This window comes from Acanthamoeba castellanii, assembly GCF_000313135.1.
Source record: "Acanthamoeba castellanii str. Neff unplaced genomic scaffold scf7180000084710, whole genome shotgun sequence".
Taxonomy (NCBI): domain Eukaryota; phylum Discosea; order Longamoebia; family Acanthamoebidae; genus Acanthamoeba; species Acanthamoeba castellanii.
Genome location: NW_004457245.1, coordinates 124,414 through 139,914, shown reverse-complemented (window position 1 = coordinate 139,914; position 15,501 = coordinate 124,414). Strand labels below are relative to the sequence as shown.

Here is a 15,501-nt window from a genome sequence, read left to right as displayed (position 1 = left end):
CGACTTCTGCAACTTGCGATGGTGGTGGTGGTGGGCTGCTGCCTGCTGGCGCCGGGCGGGTGCGCGGGTCAGGTCACCACTACGACCCCTCCAGCGACGACCACCACGCGGCCGAGTCCCCCGGCGTCGCCCCTGCCGGGCACGTGCGGGGCCGTGTGCTCGCTCGACCAGCCGTGCCAGCAGAGCGCCGGCCTCTTCTGCGCCTTCCCCAACCTCCTCTGCGGGGTACCAAACCCCCCCCAGCTTTCTCTGCTTCTTCCTACGCCTCTTCCGCGCTGGTCCACGGAAGCCGCGGTTGACGCGGCCTGACAAGCGCGCCGGCCTTTGACTCGTGTTGACCCTGGCCGCACACGCACAACACACCGCACGACACGACACGCACGATGCGACACGCACGATGCGACACACAGGGAAAGGGAGTGTGTGAAAGGGTGCCGCAGGCGTGCACGCTCGAGTTCAGGCCGGTCTGCGGCTGCGATTTCATGACCTACGCCAACCCGTGCTCGGCCGCTGCGGCGGGACAGGCCACCTTCGCCTTCAAAGCCTGCAACGGTACCTTTGCCTCCCTTGCTCACCGCGCGACACACGCGACACACGCGACACACGACACACGCGACACACGCGACACACGCGACACACGCGACACACGACACGCGGCACTCACAACTCGCGCGGTCGTAATCCAGATACGCTCAAGTGCAGCGCCGACAGCGATTGCGCAGCCGGGTTCCATTGCCGCTTTCCCGCCGAGCGGTGCGGCGGCGTGGGCCTGTGTTCACGCATACCCGATGTACGCCGTGTGTCGTGTCGTGTGCGTGTCGTGTCGTGTGTCGTGTGCGGTTGTGTTGATGGTAAAACGGTTCGCACAGATGTGCACGCTCGAGCTCAACTCGGTGTGCGGGTGCAACGACCAAACCTACAGCAACCCGTGCCTCGCCTTCTCCAGTGGCGTCTCGATTCGCTCCTTTGGCGAATGCCAAGGTGTGTGTCGTGTGTCGTGTGTCGTGTGTCGTGTGTCGTGAAGGTGAACTGACGCGACACACGCAACACACGACATGGGCGGCAGTCGAGAACGCGTTTGCGTGCCGTAACAATTCGCAGTGCAGTGCCGATCAGTACTGCCGCTACGAGCCGGGCATGTGCGGCGGCGTCGGTACCTGCATCAATGTCCCCAAGGTACCACACCACCCAATCACGCGACCGACGATCGTATCTCACGACACACGACACGACACGACACACACGACACGACACGACACGCAACCAGACATGTACGCTAGAGCTGAATCCCGTGTGCGGCTGCAACAACAAAACATACGACAACCCGTGCATCGCCTCATCGGCCGGCGTGTCCATCGACTCGCTGGGCGCTTGCGAGGGTAGCCCCCCCCCAAACTGCCACCTTACGCTCGTTCGATCGAAACTAAATTAAATATAAATATCTGAGAGAAATTCATTAACCCACGCCTTTTTGTCTGCAGGTTTTCTGCCGTGCATGAACGACACAGAGTGCGCCTTCGGCCAGTTTTGTCGCTTCGACCCCAGCACGTGCGGCGGCATCGGCTCGTGCATCAACGCGCCCGACGTACGACACACACAACACACGACACACACGACACACACGACACACGGCACACGGCACTCTCACGCGACACACGCGGCTGCAGGTGTGCACGGCGGAGATGAGCCCCGTGTGCGGCTGTGACAACACCACCTACGACAACCTGTGCTTCGCCCAGGCCAGCGGGGCGTCCATCCTCGACCCCACCAGCCCCTGCCAAGCGGCGGTGAGTTGCACGAATAGCTCGGACTGCGCGGCGGTCGGCGAGTACTGTCACTTCCTGCCCGGCGAGTGCGGCGGCGTTGGTCAGTGCGCCAGCATCCCCCAGGTGCGTACGCGTACGCGCGTGTGTGTCGTGTGTGTGTGCGTGTGCGTGTGTACGACACACGACGTGACGAGCGTAGCCACCTGGAATGACAATGCCCTTTTTCGTCTATGCTTCTTCTTCTTCTTCCGCCTCGCCTGCGCCTTCGTTCCGCGCTACGCAGGCGTGCACGCGCCTCTTGAACCCCGTGTGCGGCTGCGACAACGTGACCTACGACAACCTGTGCCTGGCCTCGGCCGCCGGCGCCTCGCTGCAGGCCCTGGGCTCGTGCGGCCCAGACCCCGGGGTGGGCGCGGGCTCGTGCGACCGCGACTCCGACTGCGCCGCGGCCAACCAATACTGTCAGTTCCGCGACGGCGAGTGCGGCGGTCCTGGGGTGTGCGTCGACACTCCTCAGGTACGCACACCACACCAGCACCGCACGAACCGCACACGGTGGCTAACTTGAACTGTGGCCGGCCACAGTTTTGCACGCTGGAGCTGCGACCGGTGTGCGGGTGCGATGGCGAGACCTACGGTAACCAATGCGCCGCGCAGGCCCAGGGCGTCTCCATTCGCTCCGCCACCAGCGGCTGCCCCTCTCCCTCCCCGCTCCCCGCGTCATAATTCCCACGCACCACACGCACACGCGCAACACGCGCGCGTGTTGCACAACACACAAGAATAGAGCATATTTCACATAACTCACACTTTGTTGATGATGATGGTGGTGGTGTTGATGACGATGGCACACGGTGGAGTTAGGCGGTGAGGCGGGCGATGATGTCGCCGTAGGTGAGGACCGAGACGGGCTTGCGCGCCTCGTCCACGACGAACAGGCGGTGGATGTTGTTGACCAGCATCGTGCCGATCGCCTCCTGCAGCTCCGTCTCGGACGTGCACACCATCGGGCCTTCATTGCGGTTCACCTTCTGATCGATCGCGCGTGTGCGTGTTAGATTCGACCGCACGAGGCCATAATGACACCACACGACACCCGATACCTTGTGGTGTGCCTGTGCTCGGCTCTGGGCGAGGAATTCGGTGATGGGGTAGTTGAGCGTCGAGAGGTGCCGGAACCGGATCGGCTGGCCGCAGGCCTCCCACTCGGCCCACACCTGCCACCACCACCACGATAACATGCGTGTGCGCTGAGTGCGTGTCGTGTCGTGCGGCCATGCGCGAGGATGATGACGAGTGCGTACCATGAGGTCGCTGGCGGAGATGACGTCGAGCAGAACGCCGTTCTTGTTGACGACGCCCAGGCCGGTGACCTTCCGGTCGCGCATCTCCTTGAGCGCGTCGAGCGCGGTGGTGCCCTCGACCGGCACCGTGTGGACGTGGTGCCTGGCCAGGCCCAGATCGCCCACCGTCAATCCCGTCTTGTCCAGCGTCAGCGCGTGCTCCTCGCTCAAGTACTCCACGAACCCTGTCTGCGTCACCAATCCTTTGTGTGTCGTGTGTGCGTGTGCGTGTCGAGTGTGTGTGTCGTGCGTGTCGTGTGTGTGTCGTGTGTCAGAGGGAGTGAGGTGAATAGTGGCGAGTTACAGCGGCGGTACCGATGAAGGTGCCCTTCTCGTTGACGACGCCGATGCGGTGGTGGGTCCGCAGCAGCTCGGCCACCTTGGTGAGGCTCTCGTCGCTGCGCACCGAAATGAACGGGTCCGTGTGCGAAAAGTCTGTTGGTCGTTACCACCCATCCAGTCAGCAGTGGTCAGTCACGCACCAATCAGCGACACTGCTGATCGGACATCACAAGGTGTCGGACATAAAGAACTGCACCGGAGATGGCTTTGACGGAGAGGCTCTCGAGCATCAGATGTTCAGCGAAGGGGTCCTCCTCGTCCTCCGCATAGTCGCGCTTCCTCCTCTTCACCTCCTCCGACTCCTCCTCTTCCTGCTTCGTCTCCTTCTCCTTCTTCTCCTTCTTGTTCTTCTTGTTCTTGAAGGTCTCGTTGACCTCGAGCAACTCGACGATGGCGGCGGTGAGGTCCAGCATGTCGACGAACCCGACGTACTTCTGCTCGGCCGGGTCGTAGATGGGCGCCGCCCTGATCTTGGCGTCCACCAACGTCTGCCAATCACAACCAACCAACCAAGCCAGCAAGTAGCGGGTGGTGAGGTTCACTCTCACATCTCTTCTTCTTCTTCTTCTTCAACAACAACGTAAACAGCCAAAAAGAAAAGGGGTAGAAAGTACCGCCAGGGCGACGTAGAAGGAGTCGGTGGCGAGGAGTTGGATGATCGTTCCGTCCTGGCCACAAGAGCGCAGGTGAGCCAACACACTACACAGAAGATAACGGTAAAGAGATGAAGAAGAACCAAAGGGGTAAGAAGTACCTTCATCCAGTAGATGACGTCTTGCGCGGTTCCTTTGGCGAGCGCTTCCTTCAGCTCACCCACCAGCGCCTTTAAAGGAGGAGCTGATTACTGAAAAATTGTTTTAAACAAACAACATACCTGGTGGAGGCGTACTTGTTCAGACGGTTCGTCGCCTCGTTCCGTGTTCTCTTCTTCGGTTCTGGCCTTCTTGTGCTTGGGTGGTTGTTCGGAAGCCGCGGACGTGGCTGGCGTGCCCTGAGCCTTGGCCGCATCTGCTTCATGTCCCTCCTTCCTCTTCAACGACGTATTGCCCTCCATTTTAGCAGTTGTTGTCTCCTGTTGTGATGTACGAAATGAGGGCAAGGCTGGCCAACAGAGCTGGTGCCTCAGCCGCTGCAATATCATCGAAAAACGGACAAATCGTAGCATGTTCTTAACTGAAATTTCGATTACAAAAAAATATTTTTCTTTTCATTTCTTTTATACCAATTTGGGTGAAGGCCCAGATAAGGAAATGCGATTCTTGTTTTCGTCCAGTGAGCATCTTTCGGCCCGTAGCCGTTACTGCGAGGCCGTTGCGACCTGTGCGAGGTGTACAGTTATGGAAAGGTCCAGGTTCGGCATTTGAACGTGTCGTTCGTACCTCGCCCCCTTTGCTACGCTTGGACTTGGAGGGAAGAAGGAGGAGAGACAACAGGAAAAAAGTGTTTGCTTGAGCTTGTGGGCCTTTGTTGAAGCGGACGTGAGAGAGAGTGAAGGTCAAAGCAGAAGGATCGTCGATGATGGTGAGCCCCATCCCCTCAACTTTGTTAATGGTTACGAGGTGGAGTGGTGCTGACATGTTGTGTGGTACAATGATGAGCAGGAAAAGGAGGATGGCGAGAAGAAGGACGCCCCCAGGCCCAGCCAACAGGCCCTGGTGACACAGCGCAAGCTGATGTTCGGGGAGATCCTCAAGACAGGCTGGCTCTCTCGCAAGAGCAAGAAGTCTGGCGAGTGGCGCGAGTGGTGGTGGGTGCTGCGCCCGGGCGTAATCTCCTACCAGAAGAACGAACAGGTACAACCTCCTCTAGCTCCCAACCCCCCCAATCAAGATCTTTGATCTTTGTCACCTTCGTCACCATTCTCATGACTTAATACATCAATCTCGAAAGGCTGCCAATGAACCGTTGGGGATGATCAATCTCGAAGGCGCCAAGCTCAAGCGTACCGGGCTGGAAGAGGGCAAGAAGGTGGGGTGCATCCAAGTCTCAACCGGCGAAAAGGAGTACTTCATCTTGGCCAAGGGAGAGCGCCTCCTCACCGAATGGATCGTTGCGCTGGAGAAGGCCGCCCAGCCCAGGCCCACCGGCAACCAGCTCATCCGCACCACCTCAAAAACCGTACCACCTCTCCCACACTCTCTAGTGCACCTTCCTGCCGCGTGCAAGTGCGCGTGCGGTGAGTGCATGTGCGATTCTGTGACACACAAACAGCCATTGTACTCACCGTGATCGCGCACAGGACACAAGCAGCCGACTTAACCAGCCAAGCCGACCTGGCAGCTCCATCGCGCCGGTCTCGCCTGGTGCCGTGCGGTCCATGAACGCCACCCACACCCTCAGCGGCAGCGCAATCCCGACCGTCCACAACCAAAACAACACCAACAACAGCCATAACAACAACAGCTCCAGCAGCTTCACGGCTGTCGGCAACAACAGCGGCGGCGATGCCACTTCTTCTTCTGCTGCTGATGACAAGCAGCGACGAGAGCGGGACAGGGAGGAGCGGGAGAAGAGGGAGCGACGCGAGCGAGAGGAGCGGCGGGACAAGGAGGCGCGGGAGCGGCGGGAGAAGAGGGAGAGGGAGGAGCGCGAGCGGAAGGAGCGGGAGGAGAAGGAGAAGGCGGAGAGGGAGGAGCGGGAGGAGAGGAAGGCGAAGGCCTAAGGAGGAGCGCGATCGCAAGTTCAAGGAGGAGAAGGAGAAGAAGGAGCGCGAGGAGCGGGAAAGGCGCGAGAGGGAGGAGAAGGAGAGGAACATCACTGGCTCACGACGGCAGCGTTCGAAAGATGAAGGCAGCACGACGCCGAACTCATCCTCCTCTTCATCAGCTTCAGCGGCAGCGGCACTCATCAACAGCGCGAGGAAGGGCAGAGATGACAGCGACTTCGCAAATTCGAAGGAAAGCCGCAGATCAAAGGAGGTAGCGCAGGGCAGCGTTCTCGACAAACCCCAACTTCAGCAGCAGCAGCGCAGCTCTGGTGGCGAGGATGCTCGCGTTGTGGCGATCCCCAACGGCAGCACGGCTGATGAGGTCATCACGGACCTCATGGCTGTATCCACCGATTCATCGATAATGCGCCCTCCTTCGGGTCCTGCTCAGACCTTGGACTCCAATCCCGATCTCATCTCTCCTTCTGCGGCTCTCTTCATCCTCCCTTCGACAGCTGATGTTATCCGCGAGAGGAGGATCGGCGCTACGTCTTCATCGCCCTCGCGATTTTCACCATCATCGAGAGCTACGATCGCCTTCCGAAGCAGAACCGGCACGCCCGGCTCGCCGGCTACACCCAAAGATCGATTGCTGGTGCGTACGCGATCTGCTTCCGATCTGCTCTCGCCGTCCATCGATTCGCCAGCCACGGCCTTCTTCGAGCGCTACCGCCCAGGTGCCCACACCCATCGACGAAGCCCCCTCGAATTGCTCGAAGATGAAGAGTGCGCCGAGATCTTTGGCCGCACCCCTCCAACGTCAACACCCTCGCTACCAATCCGCGATTCTCCCTCCCCGTTGGCGCATCTACATCCATCCTCGCCGTCCCATCTTCGCCCCAGACCAACACGCGCGAGCGCGTCGGTTCCGGGGCCGCGCCCGCGTCGCCCTACGTGCCGACCGTGCGCCGGTCCTCCGTCTCCATGCGCAGGAGAAGCGGGTCGGCCGCGCTCGACGAGGAGGGCGGCCTCACCATCGGCACCGACGAGGAGAGCGACACGGCCACCGACGAGAAGCGCAGCTCACGAAGGCCGCGGGAGAATGGGACCACCAGCAGTAGCAGTAGCAGCAGGGACAAGGAGAAGGACGGAAGCAGCAGTAGGGACAAAGAGAAGGAGAAGGACGGGAGCAGCAGCAGCAGGGACAGCTCACCGGCGTCGCGTGGTGGCAGCAGCGGCAGCAGCATTCGCCAGCGCAACCCGGACAAGCGCAGGAGCAGCCTCGTCATCGTACAGACGTCCAAGGGTGGAGGTGCGACGACCGACGACGACAACGACGACCGGCGACGGACTACCGAGCGTGACCGCGGCGAGAGGCGCAAGGAGCGTGAGCCGTCGTCGTCGAGCAGCAGCAGCAGCAACGGCAAGTCCGGCAGCCAGATCGTGCGAGAGAAGGACAGCAGCACGAAGGAGAAGGACTCGCGGGGTCCGAGATCGCACCGCAGCGCCCGGGGCGAAAAGGAAAGGGACGGCGAGAAGGAGATCACCAAGTGGCTCCACGCCATCCGGCTCCCCATTGAATACGCTCAACTCCTCCTTGCGGTACTGCTTCGTCTTGTGTCGTGTGTGTCATGTGTCGTGTCGTGCTTGTCGTATGCTCATCGGCGGTGTGCGGTAACAGGACGGATTCGATGACCTCGAGACGGTGAAGCTGATCACGGACGACGAGATGCGGCAGCTGGGCATTGCCAAGACTGGGCACCGGAAGCGCGTGCTGTACTGGATCGAGTGCCAGCGCAACGGCACTGGGTCGGGCATCATGCGCGACACCGACAGCGATAAGGACGACTCCCGCAGCGACGTGGCCACGGACAGCGACAAGGACAGCACCGACAGCCACAAGGACTCCAATAAGGACCAGGGCAAGCGCAAGCGCAAGGCGAAGAAGGGGAGCGGGGATACCAAGGCGAAGGATAAAGAAAGCAACACCACCACCAGCAGCAGCAGCAGCAGCAAGGCGCAGCAGGCGATGATGTCGCCCCGCGCGAGCGAGCCGGCCTTCTCGGTGGCCACGCTCTCCACAGAGCCGGCCGTGGTGGTGGACAAGGTGCTGCCGCTTCCGGCCTCGTCGCCGTTCGAGAGCCAGTTGCGCGCCGCGCCCACGAGCTCGCTGTTCATGTCGGGTTCGTCGATACCCATCGCCAGCAGCGGCAAGAAGACAACGCCGTCCAGGCACAGGGACATTGAAGGTATGTGGTCCCCTACCTCCTCACAAACCTAAACGATCTAAGCCTGGCTCTCTCTCCACACACACACACACACAGCCCACCGAGGAGTCTCCTTCTACGGCGAGGAATTCGTCGCGCAAGAGGAAAAGAACGAAGCGTCCAACGGCGAAGTCACGTCCTCCGAGGAGAAGAAGAAGGGGAGGAAGGCCAAGAAAGGTAATGATCATCATCACCACGCCATTGCAACACGACACCATCTCAACTCGAATGGCGATGTGAGCAGAAGCGGCGGCGAGTATGGCGGAGGACTCGGGAAGCGGTAGTGCGGGTGGTCTACAGAGCTACGATCTGAGGCGAAAGGAGCTGACGGCGGTGCCGTCCAACGTGTGGGAGATGAAGAACCTCAGCGTGCTCAATCTCTACATGAACAAAATCGAGAGCCTGCCGCCAGATCTCGGTACCGCTGCCCTTGCTTCTTCACGTTTGTGTTTCTTCTTCTTCTTCTTCTTCTTCTTCTTCTTCTTCTTCACTTACGGGTGGAACACAAACGCAGGTAAATTGACCAAGTTGAAGGCCTTGGGGTTGAACGAAAACAGCCTACGGACTCTGCCCAACGAGCTGGGACAGCTGACATCGCTCACCATGCTCGATCTGAGGTACAACAAGCTCACCGAGCTGCCGGCGACGATCAAGCACCTCGTGCACCTCAACAAGCTCTTCCTCCGGTACAACCGACTCGAGCAGCTGCCCGAGGAGATCGGCTGTCTCGTGTCGCTCGAGATGCTGAGCGTGCGCAACAACCAGCTGCACAAGCTGCCGCGCAAGCTCAGCATGGCCACCAACCTCAAGATCCTGGATATTTCCACCAACCACCTCACCAAGTTCAGGTCGGTCGAAAAGCTGTGCCAGCTGAAGGACCTCGTACGTCGACACGCGCCTCTCGTTTTCCTTCTTTTGTTCTTTCGTTTTCGTTCTTTTCTCTGCTGCGCATTCCACACTGCATACCTTCGCGTGCTGACTCTGAGTGTCGGTGGTGTGGTCGTGTGGTCGAACAGGATCTCAAGCAGAACAAGCTGACTACGCTACCGGACGGCTGGGGCGCGCTCACCGACCTCATGCGGCTCGACGTCTCGCAGAACAAACTGGAGGAGTTCCCCGTGACCATCACCGAGCTCCCGCGCCTTGAGACCCTCGACTTAGAAGGTATGCACACCAACTGCGCTTACTGTTAGTATGTGAGCCACATCTCACTTATCGCACTGACCCGCATCGTCATCGTCGTCGTTTGCGATTGGCCACATCAGCCAACCAATTGACAGTTCTTGCGCCTGAGATCGGCAACATGACCTCGCTCCGCAGTCTGTATCTGGGTCGAAACAAACTCATCGCGCTCCCTGCCGAGTTGGGCATGCTTACAGGTAAAAGACACGACACGACCAACGACACGACACACGAGTTTACAACTTTTTGTTGGTCCAGGTCTTCGGGAACTGCACCTGAAGGGCAACCGGCTCAAGGCGATACCGCCGGAGCTGAGCGCGCTCGTGAACCTGAAGCACCTCGACCTGTCCACCAACGAGTTCCAGACCTTCCCCGACGCGCGGTGCTTCCCTCCGGCGCTCAACTCCCTCAACATGTCCGACAACCAGGTACGCGTGCAGTAACGAACACATAACTGCAGAAGCACACGGACACACGACGACGTGATTAGAAAATTGAGTGTCTGTGCTGTGATTGTACAATCGCAGATGAAGAGGTTGTCCAACCAAATCGGCGCGCTCACGACGCTGAAGCAGCTCAACCTGGACGAAAACCAACTCGACCGGGTACGCCGAAGAGTCTCTTTTCACTATGGCTGTTGTGGCGAAATCAAAGTGATTTGGCATATTGACGACGATGTGGCATCTCCTCTCTCTCTCTCTGCGCGCGCGCAGCTGCCTGGAGAGATCTCGCTGCTGACCGGACTCACCGAGCTGCGCGTGGGCTACAACGAGCTGCTCACACTGCCTCACGAGATTGGAGACATCTCCCTGATCAAACAGGTGCGCAACCGCGTGCGTCGTGTGTGCTGCGTATCGCCGGCGTGTGTGCGTGTGCGGTGGTGCGTGTGCGTGTGCGTCTGCGGCGTACTGACGGGGACTTGTGTACAGCTGCACCTGGAGCACAACAAAATGGTGGAGCTGCCCAAGTCGATCGGCAACCTCTCTGCGCTCGAACTGTTCGTCGTGACGGACAACCTGCTCAACGATCTGCCCAACGAGATGGTCAACATGACCTCCCTCTCCGAGCTCAAAGTCGACGGCAATCCCTTCGACAACCTCCCGGCTGCCGTGCGAGGGGCCGGCGGACGCGACACCTACAACTTTGTCCTCAAACGAGCTGCCAAGAGTACGGCACGACACACACGACACGACACGACACGACACGCGACGCGACACACACTAATGCGGGACTCATGAGTAGAACTAATGTTGTTCTGTTTTGTCCATGGACAGGCGCCCACAAGAAGCAAGAGAAGAAGACGCGAAAGAAGTGAGCTTCATGTTTTCTGTTTGGTTTCTGTACAAAAAAAGGCAAAACATTTACGTCACCACCAAGTTACGCGAGCGCGCGTGCTGTAAGGCACCACAAGGCAACGTCCCCTTTTGCCAAACGCTGCATGGATGCGAGCGGAGTGTGGTTGGACAGGGAGCCGAACGAAGAAGGCATTGGATTGGCTTGTTATATAAATTGATGGCCTGTGGTTGGTTGCAAGCTTGGCGAAGACGTAGTTAAAGCCCGGGCTGTGGTCGTTTGGTTACCATTCTCTTCTCTGCTCTCTTTTTCCACCACTTCCCCTCTCACTTGACATGCCCTGGTTCTCCCTAGCCTCCTGCGCCAGGGTTCTGTTCGTGCTGGCAATGATCACCGGGTGGTGGCGGCTGGGCCTTGCCCAGGCGGCACCCCTCTACACCATCACCTTCGGCCAAACCTGCGCCAGCCAGCCGCTCATCGTCCTCCAGTACTCTGACCGCCAGTGCGTCGACACGCCTTGCGCCCCCATCACCGGCACCCGGGAGTACTGCGCCGACCAACCCATCACCACCCGCTCCGGCGCTCTCACGTTTTGGACCTTCACCGAACCCGACGCCTGCCCTACCAACCAGCAACAAGCCCCCAAGCAGGTGGTGTCGGTGCAGCTCGGGACCTGCCTGCCCGCCCCACTTTTCGGAGGAGCCCTGCAGCTCAACTACCTCTTCCGGTGCGACGGGTCGACGGTGAGGTGGGCCACCTACGCCCGCGCCGACGCCCAGTGCCAGGGCCAGCCGATCGACCAGTTCGCGTACGCCAACGACCGCGGGCAGTGCGTGGGCAACCCCATGAGCGGCGCCTCGGCCGGGGCGCGTGCCTTCTGCTCGGACGTGGCCCCTCCCACGGCCACCCCTACCAGAAGCCCCAGCCCGAGCCGAACCCCCTCGCCGTCGCCGTCGCCGTCGCCTTCTTTCTGCCGCAACGGAACCGTCATCGCCCCGGGCTCGGGCGAGGAGGAGCGTCGGATGGCCATCTACGCTCTGGCGGCCTACGATGACCCGGAACAGGGCTTGTCCCTGCCCTGGTCCAGTACCGAGGTGGTGCCCCTGTCGTTCCGGAGCTTCGTGGTGGTGGACCACTGCCTGCAGGCCGTGGTGCTCTGCCTCAGGGGCACCGACGACTCGCTGGACTGGGCCTCCGACTTCGCCTACATCTCGACGCCAATGCTGAGGGGCAGCGGGGCCTATGCCCACTCGGGCTTCTCGGCGCGGTCGAGCTGGGTCTTCCACTGGGACGGCTCCAAGGTGGTGGACAATCTGGCCCGCTGGCCCGGCTACCGCCTACTCATCACGGGCCACTCTCTGGGCGGCGCCATGAGCGCCCTGCTCACTGTACTGTTCGTCCACCCCGACACCAGTCCGCTCGAGTCCTGGGGTGCCAGGGCCAGCGTGGCCGGCTACGGCTGGGCCACCCCCGGCTGCGTGCTGTACGACCCCGTAGGCACCGTGACCTCCATCACCAACCGCGCCTTCAAGTCCTACCAGTTCCGCTTCGACGGAGTAGCGCGCTTCTCCTTGCCCGGCGTCTACGATGCCATACAGACCTGCGAGCGCTGGGTCCCGGGCGCGGTCGATGCGGACGGCCAAGCTCCCTCCACCATGCCAGGCGGTGAGTACCTGAGTACGCTGAGCCATGTCCTGTGGATCGCGGCCCGCGAGCCCACCCGCCGGCTGACCAAGCCCGGCCAGTGGCTCTACTCGCCGGCTCATGGTGAAGCATTTGCGCCGCTGCTCGACCTTCCTGGGCGCCAGGCTGCGTCGAGGTTCGTGTTCAACGAGACCATGTACTACGACCACAAGATGGAGAACTACCGCGCCTTGGTCGACCCGAGCCACCAGCCGCCGGCCGTGGGCAACCTGGTCGAGATGATGCCCTGCCCCCCGCGTCAGTCCCAGATTGTGGTGGACCAGAACAAGGAGTCGATGACCCGCCTCTGCAGTTGGGTCACGGACGAGCCCGACCAATTGTCGACGATGCAGGGGCAACAGGTGGTCAGCCTGAGCCCCGGAAGCGGCGCGATCACGATCTCGTCGACCGAAGAATGTCTGAGCCCCGCCGCCGCCGCCACGGGGATCAGGCGAAGCCGTCGGGCCGTGCCAACTCTGCCCGGGCGGAACTACACCGTTCTGGCCTCGTCCGACATCGGCGGGGTGGTGGTTGGCATCGACGCCCAGGGCCGCGGCTTCGTCTGGCAGCTCGAGGCCGGGACTGGGGCGGTGGCCAACGTCAGCTTCGAAGGGGTTGGCCGGGCGGTCGACTTGGCCTTCCTGCCGCTCCAGGGTCGTGTCCTGGTGGCCGACGCCGACGCCGACACCTCCGGTGCTGGCCTGCTGCTATTCGACCAGGCCGGCGGGCCGACGCTGAAAAGGTTCGAGGGCGTGGCTTCGACGCGTGCGGTGGCGGTGGACGAGTCGGGGACCACGGCCTATGCGACACTGAAGCAGTCGGGCAACTTGGTGCGGGTGGACCTCGTCAGCGGCGCGGTGAGGCCGTTCCTGCTCAAGGGCGCCAACGTGTCGCTGCCGGCCGGTACCACGAACGCTAGCTCAACCACGGTCGAGGACCCCATAGATGTGGCGGTGTCGGAGAAGCTGGTCTACGTGCTCGACGGCGAGGCGGGGCGGGTGTTTGCGTTTAACCCTGAGCACGGGGCTGGCGTGGTGGTGTGCACTTCGCCGAGCCTGCCAGGCGCGGACCGCCTGTGGCTCAGCGATGTGTCCCACAGGCTGATCTTCATGGACAACAGCGCCGCAGGCAACGTGACCATGCTGTTCAACCCTTGCGCCGACCGCCTCGTCCAGCCCACGAACGACGATGACAACCTCTCCAGCGCCAGCACAGTCTCCATGTGGTGGCAGTGCTTGTTTAGTTATCTTTTCTGAACCCTCGTATTAACAAACATGTTGCTCTCCCCTCATCTTTTCTCTGTGGTAGCTGCTCGAGGCGATGAGAGTGCTCTTCGTTTCATGTGAGACAAAGCGCTTTTACCATAAAAGGAGACCGTTACCCTTTTTGGGGGGTTTTTTTCTTTGCCGTGAGACCGGCAGTGTGGGTCCACCACAGTCTGATCCTTCAGCGCGGGAGGAGGAAGGAGATGAGTGACGACATCGACAAGCATGTGCTCAAGCGCTACGAGATCGCCACCAAGCTTGGCAAGGGGGTATGAGCTCCGCGGTGTAAACCGAAGGGAATAGTATTAAAGGGCGGGGGGGGGGTCTATAGGCGTATGGCATCGTATGGAAGGCCCTCGACAAGAAGAACGGGAATGACGTGGCTCTCAAGAAGATCTTCGATGCCTTTCAGAACGCCACCGATGCTCAGCGCACCTTCAGGTAGCCCCCCTCTCTGTCTCTTCGTCCAGGCCAGATCTGGAAGGTGGTTGAGCCTCAAAGATGCCAAACAGGGAGATCATGTTCTTACAAGAGTTGGGCGGACACGAGAACATCATCAAGTTGCTCAAGGTGATCAAAGCCGACAATGACCGTGATATCTACCTGGTCTTCGAGTACATGGGTACTACACCCTGGCACCCCTCAACTCAGCCAGCGCCACCTTGAGAGCTGGCTGTGGGGCGTTGGCTCATTGATGTGTGAGCAGAGACGGACTTGCATGAGGTCATTCGAGCAAAGATACTGGAGGACGTCCACAAGCAGTACATCATCTACCAACTCCTCAAGGCCCTCAAGTACATGCACTCTGGCGACGTCCTGCACAGAGATATGAAGGTGCCTTGAACACCGAGAGTCCACCTTTTCACTCTTCTCATTTGCAGAGAACTGATTCCCCATGTGACCACATCCATTGGAGCAGCCGAGCAATCTGCTGTTGAACTCGGAGTGTCTGATGAAGGTGGCCGACTTTGGGCTGGCGCGCTCTATCGCGGCACTGGAGAACGAAGATGTGGAGAACCCCGTCCTGACCGACTACGTGGCGACCCGCTGGTACCGAGCGCCAGAGATCCTCCTCGGCTCTCAGCGGTACGCACGCCAGCCGCCACCTTAACCATCATCAGCGCCACCTTAAGAAGAGCTTAATCTGATGGTGGTGGCGGTGAGTAGGTACACGAAGGGGGTGGACATGTGGTCGATCGGCTGTATTCTAGGCGAGCTGCTGGGAGGCAAGCCCATGTTCCCTGGCACGTCCACCATGAACCAGCTCGACCGCATCATCGAGGTCACCGGCCGGCCCACCTCGGAGGACATCGAGGCTATCAAGTCCCCTTTCGCCGCCAACATGCTGGAGAGCTTGCCCCCCTCCCAGCCCCGGTACACTTCCTCGCCTCGCACACAAACATAGCACCTTGTAGAACCTCTGAATCTCACTATTCGACACACACACACAGCTCGCTGTCGGACATATACCCGACGGCCCCTGATGAGGCGCTGAGCCTCCTCAGGCGTCTGCTGCAGTTCAGCCCCGACAAGCGGATCAGCGCCGAGGAGGTAACAATTACGGATTGGCTGGTTGCAGTGTAATTTATGTGTACTCCGCTGGCAATTGGCTGACGGCTGGCGTGGGTTGGCTCAATATATATGGCATAGGCCCTGTTGCATCCGTACGTGGCCCAGTTCCACGACCGCGAGGAGCCGACGTGCCCGCACACG

The 15,501-nt window shown here is 60.4% G+C and overlaps 6 protein-coding genes across 6 annotated transcripts in view; 5 read left to right on the top strand and 1 right to left on the bottom strand.

Annotated features, from left to right (window-relative positions):
- Positions 1 to 18: 18 nt before the first annotated feature.
- Positions 19 to 2,492, top strand: ACA1_145750 (Kazaltype serine protease inhibitor domain containing protein; the record flags this gene model as incomplete). Its single annotated transcript, XM_004332887.1, has 10 exons — positions 19 to 225; positions 411 to 552; positions 687 to 790; positions 870 to 981; positions 1,067 to 1,139; positions 1,312 to 1,379; positions 1,509 to 1,585; positions 1,668 to 1,889; positions 2,050 to 2,283; positions 2,352 to 2,492. The coding sequence occupies 10 exons, from the start codon at positions 19 to 21 to the stop codon at positions 2,490 to 2,492; spliced, it is 1,380 nt and encodes a 459-aa protein (XP_004332935.1).
- A 134-nt stretch (positions 2,493 to 2,626) lies between these two features.
- ACA1_145740 (CBS domain containing protein) lies at positions 2,627 to 4,505 on the bottom strand (the record flags this gene model as incomplete). Its single annotated transcript, XM_004332886.1, has 8 exons — positions 2,627 to 2,797; positions 2,870 to 2,983; positions 3,071 to 3,294; positions 3,425 to 3,544; positions 3,648 to 3,939; positions 4,066 to 4,119; positions 4,206 to 4,274; positions 4,341 to 4,505. 8 exons carry the CDS (start codon positions 4,503 to 4,505, stop codon positions 2,627 to 2,629), a joined length of 1,209 nt encoding a protein of 402 aa, XP_004332934.1.
- Positions 4,506 to 5,124: 619 nt separating this feature from the next.
- On the top strand, positions 5,125 to 6,113 carry ACA1_145730 (uncharacterized protein; the record flags this gene model as incomplete). Its single annotated transcript, XM_004332885.1, has 3 exons — positions 5,125 to 5,244; positions 5,342 to 5,569; positions 5,691 to 6,113. 3 exons carry the CDS (start codon positions 5,125 to 5,127, stop codon positions 6,111 to 6,113), a joined length of 771 nt encoding a protein of 256 aa, XP_004332933.1.
- Positions 6,114 to 6,877: 764 nt separating this feature from the next.
- Positions 6,878 to 10,862, top strand: ACA1_145720 (SAM domain (Sterile alpha motif) domain containing protein; the record flags this gene model as incomplete). The annotated part of the gene is given in 13 exon segments (XM_004332884.1): positions 6,878 to 6,884; positions 6,895 to 7,700; positions 7,780 to 8,347; positions 8,423 to 8,542; positions 8,610 to 8,783; positions 8,880 to 9,247; positions 9,382 to 9,529; positions 9,631 to 9,744; positions 9,806 to 9,975; positions 10,075 to 10,152; positions 10,261 to 10,368; positions 10,477 to 10,714; positions 10,822 to 10,862. The coding sequence occupies 13 exon segments, from the start codon at positions 6,878 to 6,880 to the stop codon at positions 10,860 to 10,862; spliced, it is 2,940 nt and encodes a 979-aa protein (XP_004332932.1).
- Positions 10,863 to 11,175: 313 nt separating this feature from the next.
- ACA1_145710 (lipase) lies at positions 11,176 to 13,779 on the top strand (the record flags this gene model as incomplete). Its single annotated transcript, XM_004332883.1, has 1 exon — positions 11,176 to 13,779. The coding sequence occupies one exon, from the start codon at positions 11,176 to 11,178 to the stop codon at positions 13,777 to 13,779; it is 2,604 nt and encodes an 867-aa protein (XP_004332931.1).
- Positions 13,780 to 14,289: 510 nt separating this feature from the next.
- The window catches only part of ACA1_145600 (leucine rich repeat domain containing protein), a gene marked incomplete at both ends in the record, with an annotated part of 4,275 nt that continues 3,063 nt past the window's right edge, over positions 14,290 to 15,501 (top strand). The window contains 6 exons of the mRNA XM_004332882.1: positions 14,290 to 14,410; positions 14,495 to 14,622; positions 14,708 to 14,874; positions 14,956 to 15,162; positions 15,240 to 15,339; positions 15,439 to 15,488. Coding sequence (XP_004332930.1) covers positions 14,290 to 14,410; positions 14,495 to 14,622; positions 14,708 to 14,874; positions 14,956 to 15,162; positions 15,240 to 15,339; positions 15,439 to 15,488 — 773 coding nt within the window. The remainder of the gene's footprint in view (positions 14,411 to 14,494; positions 14,623 to 14,707; positions 14,875 to 14,955; positions 15,163 to 15,239; positions 15,340 to 15,438; positions 15,489 to 15,501) is intronic.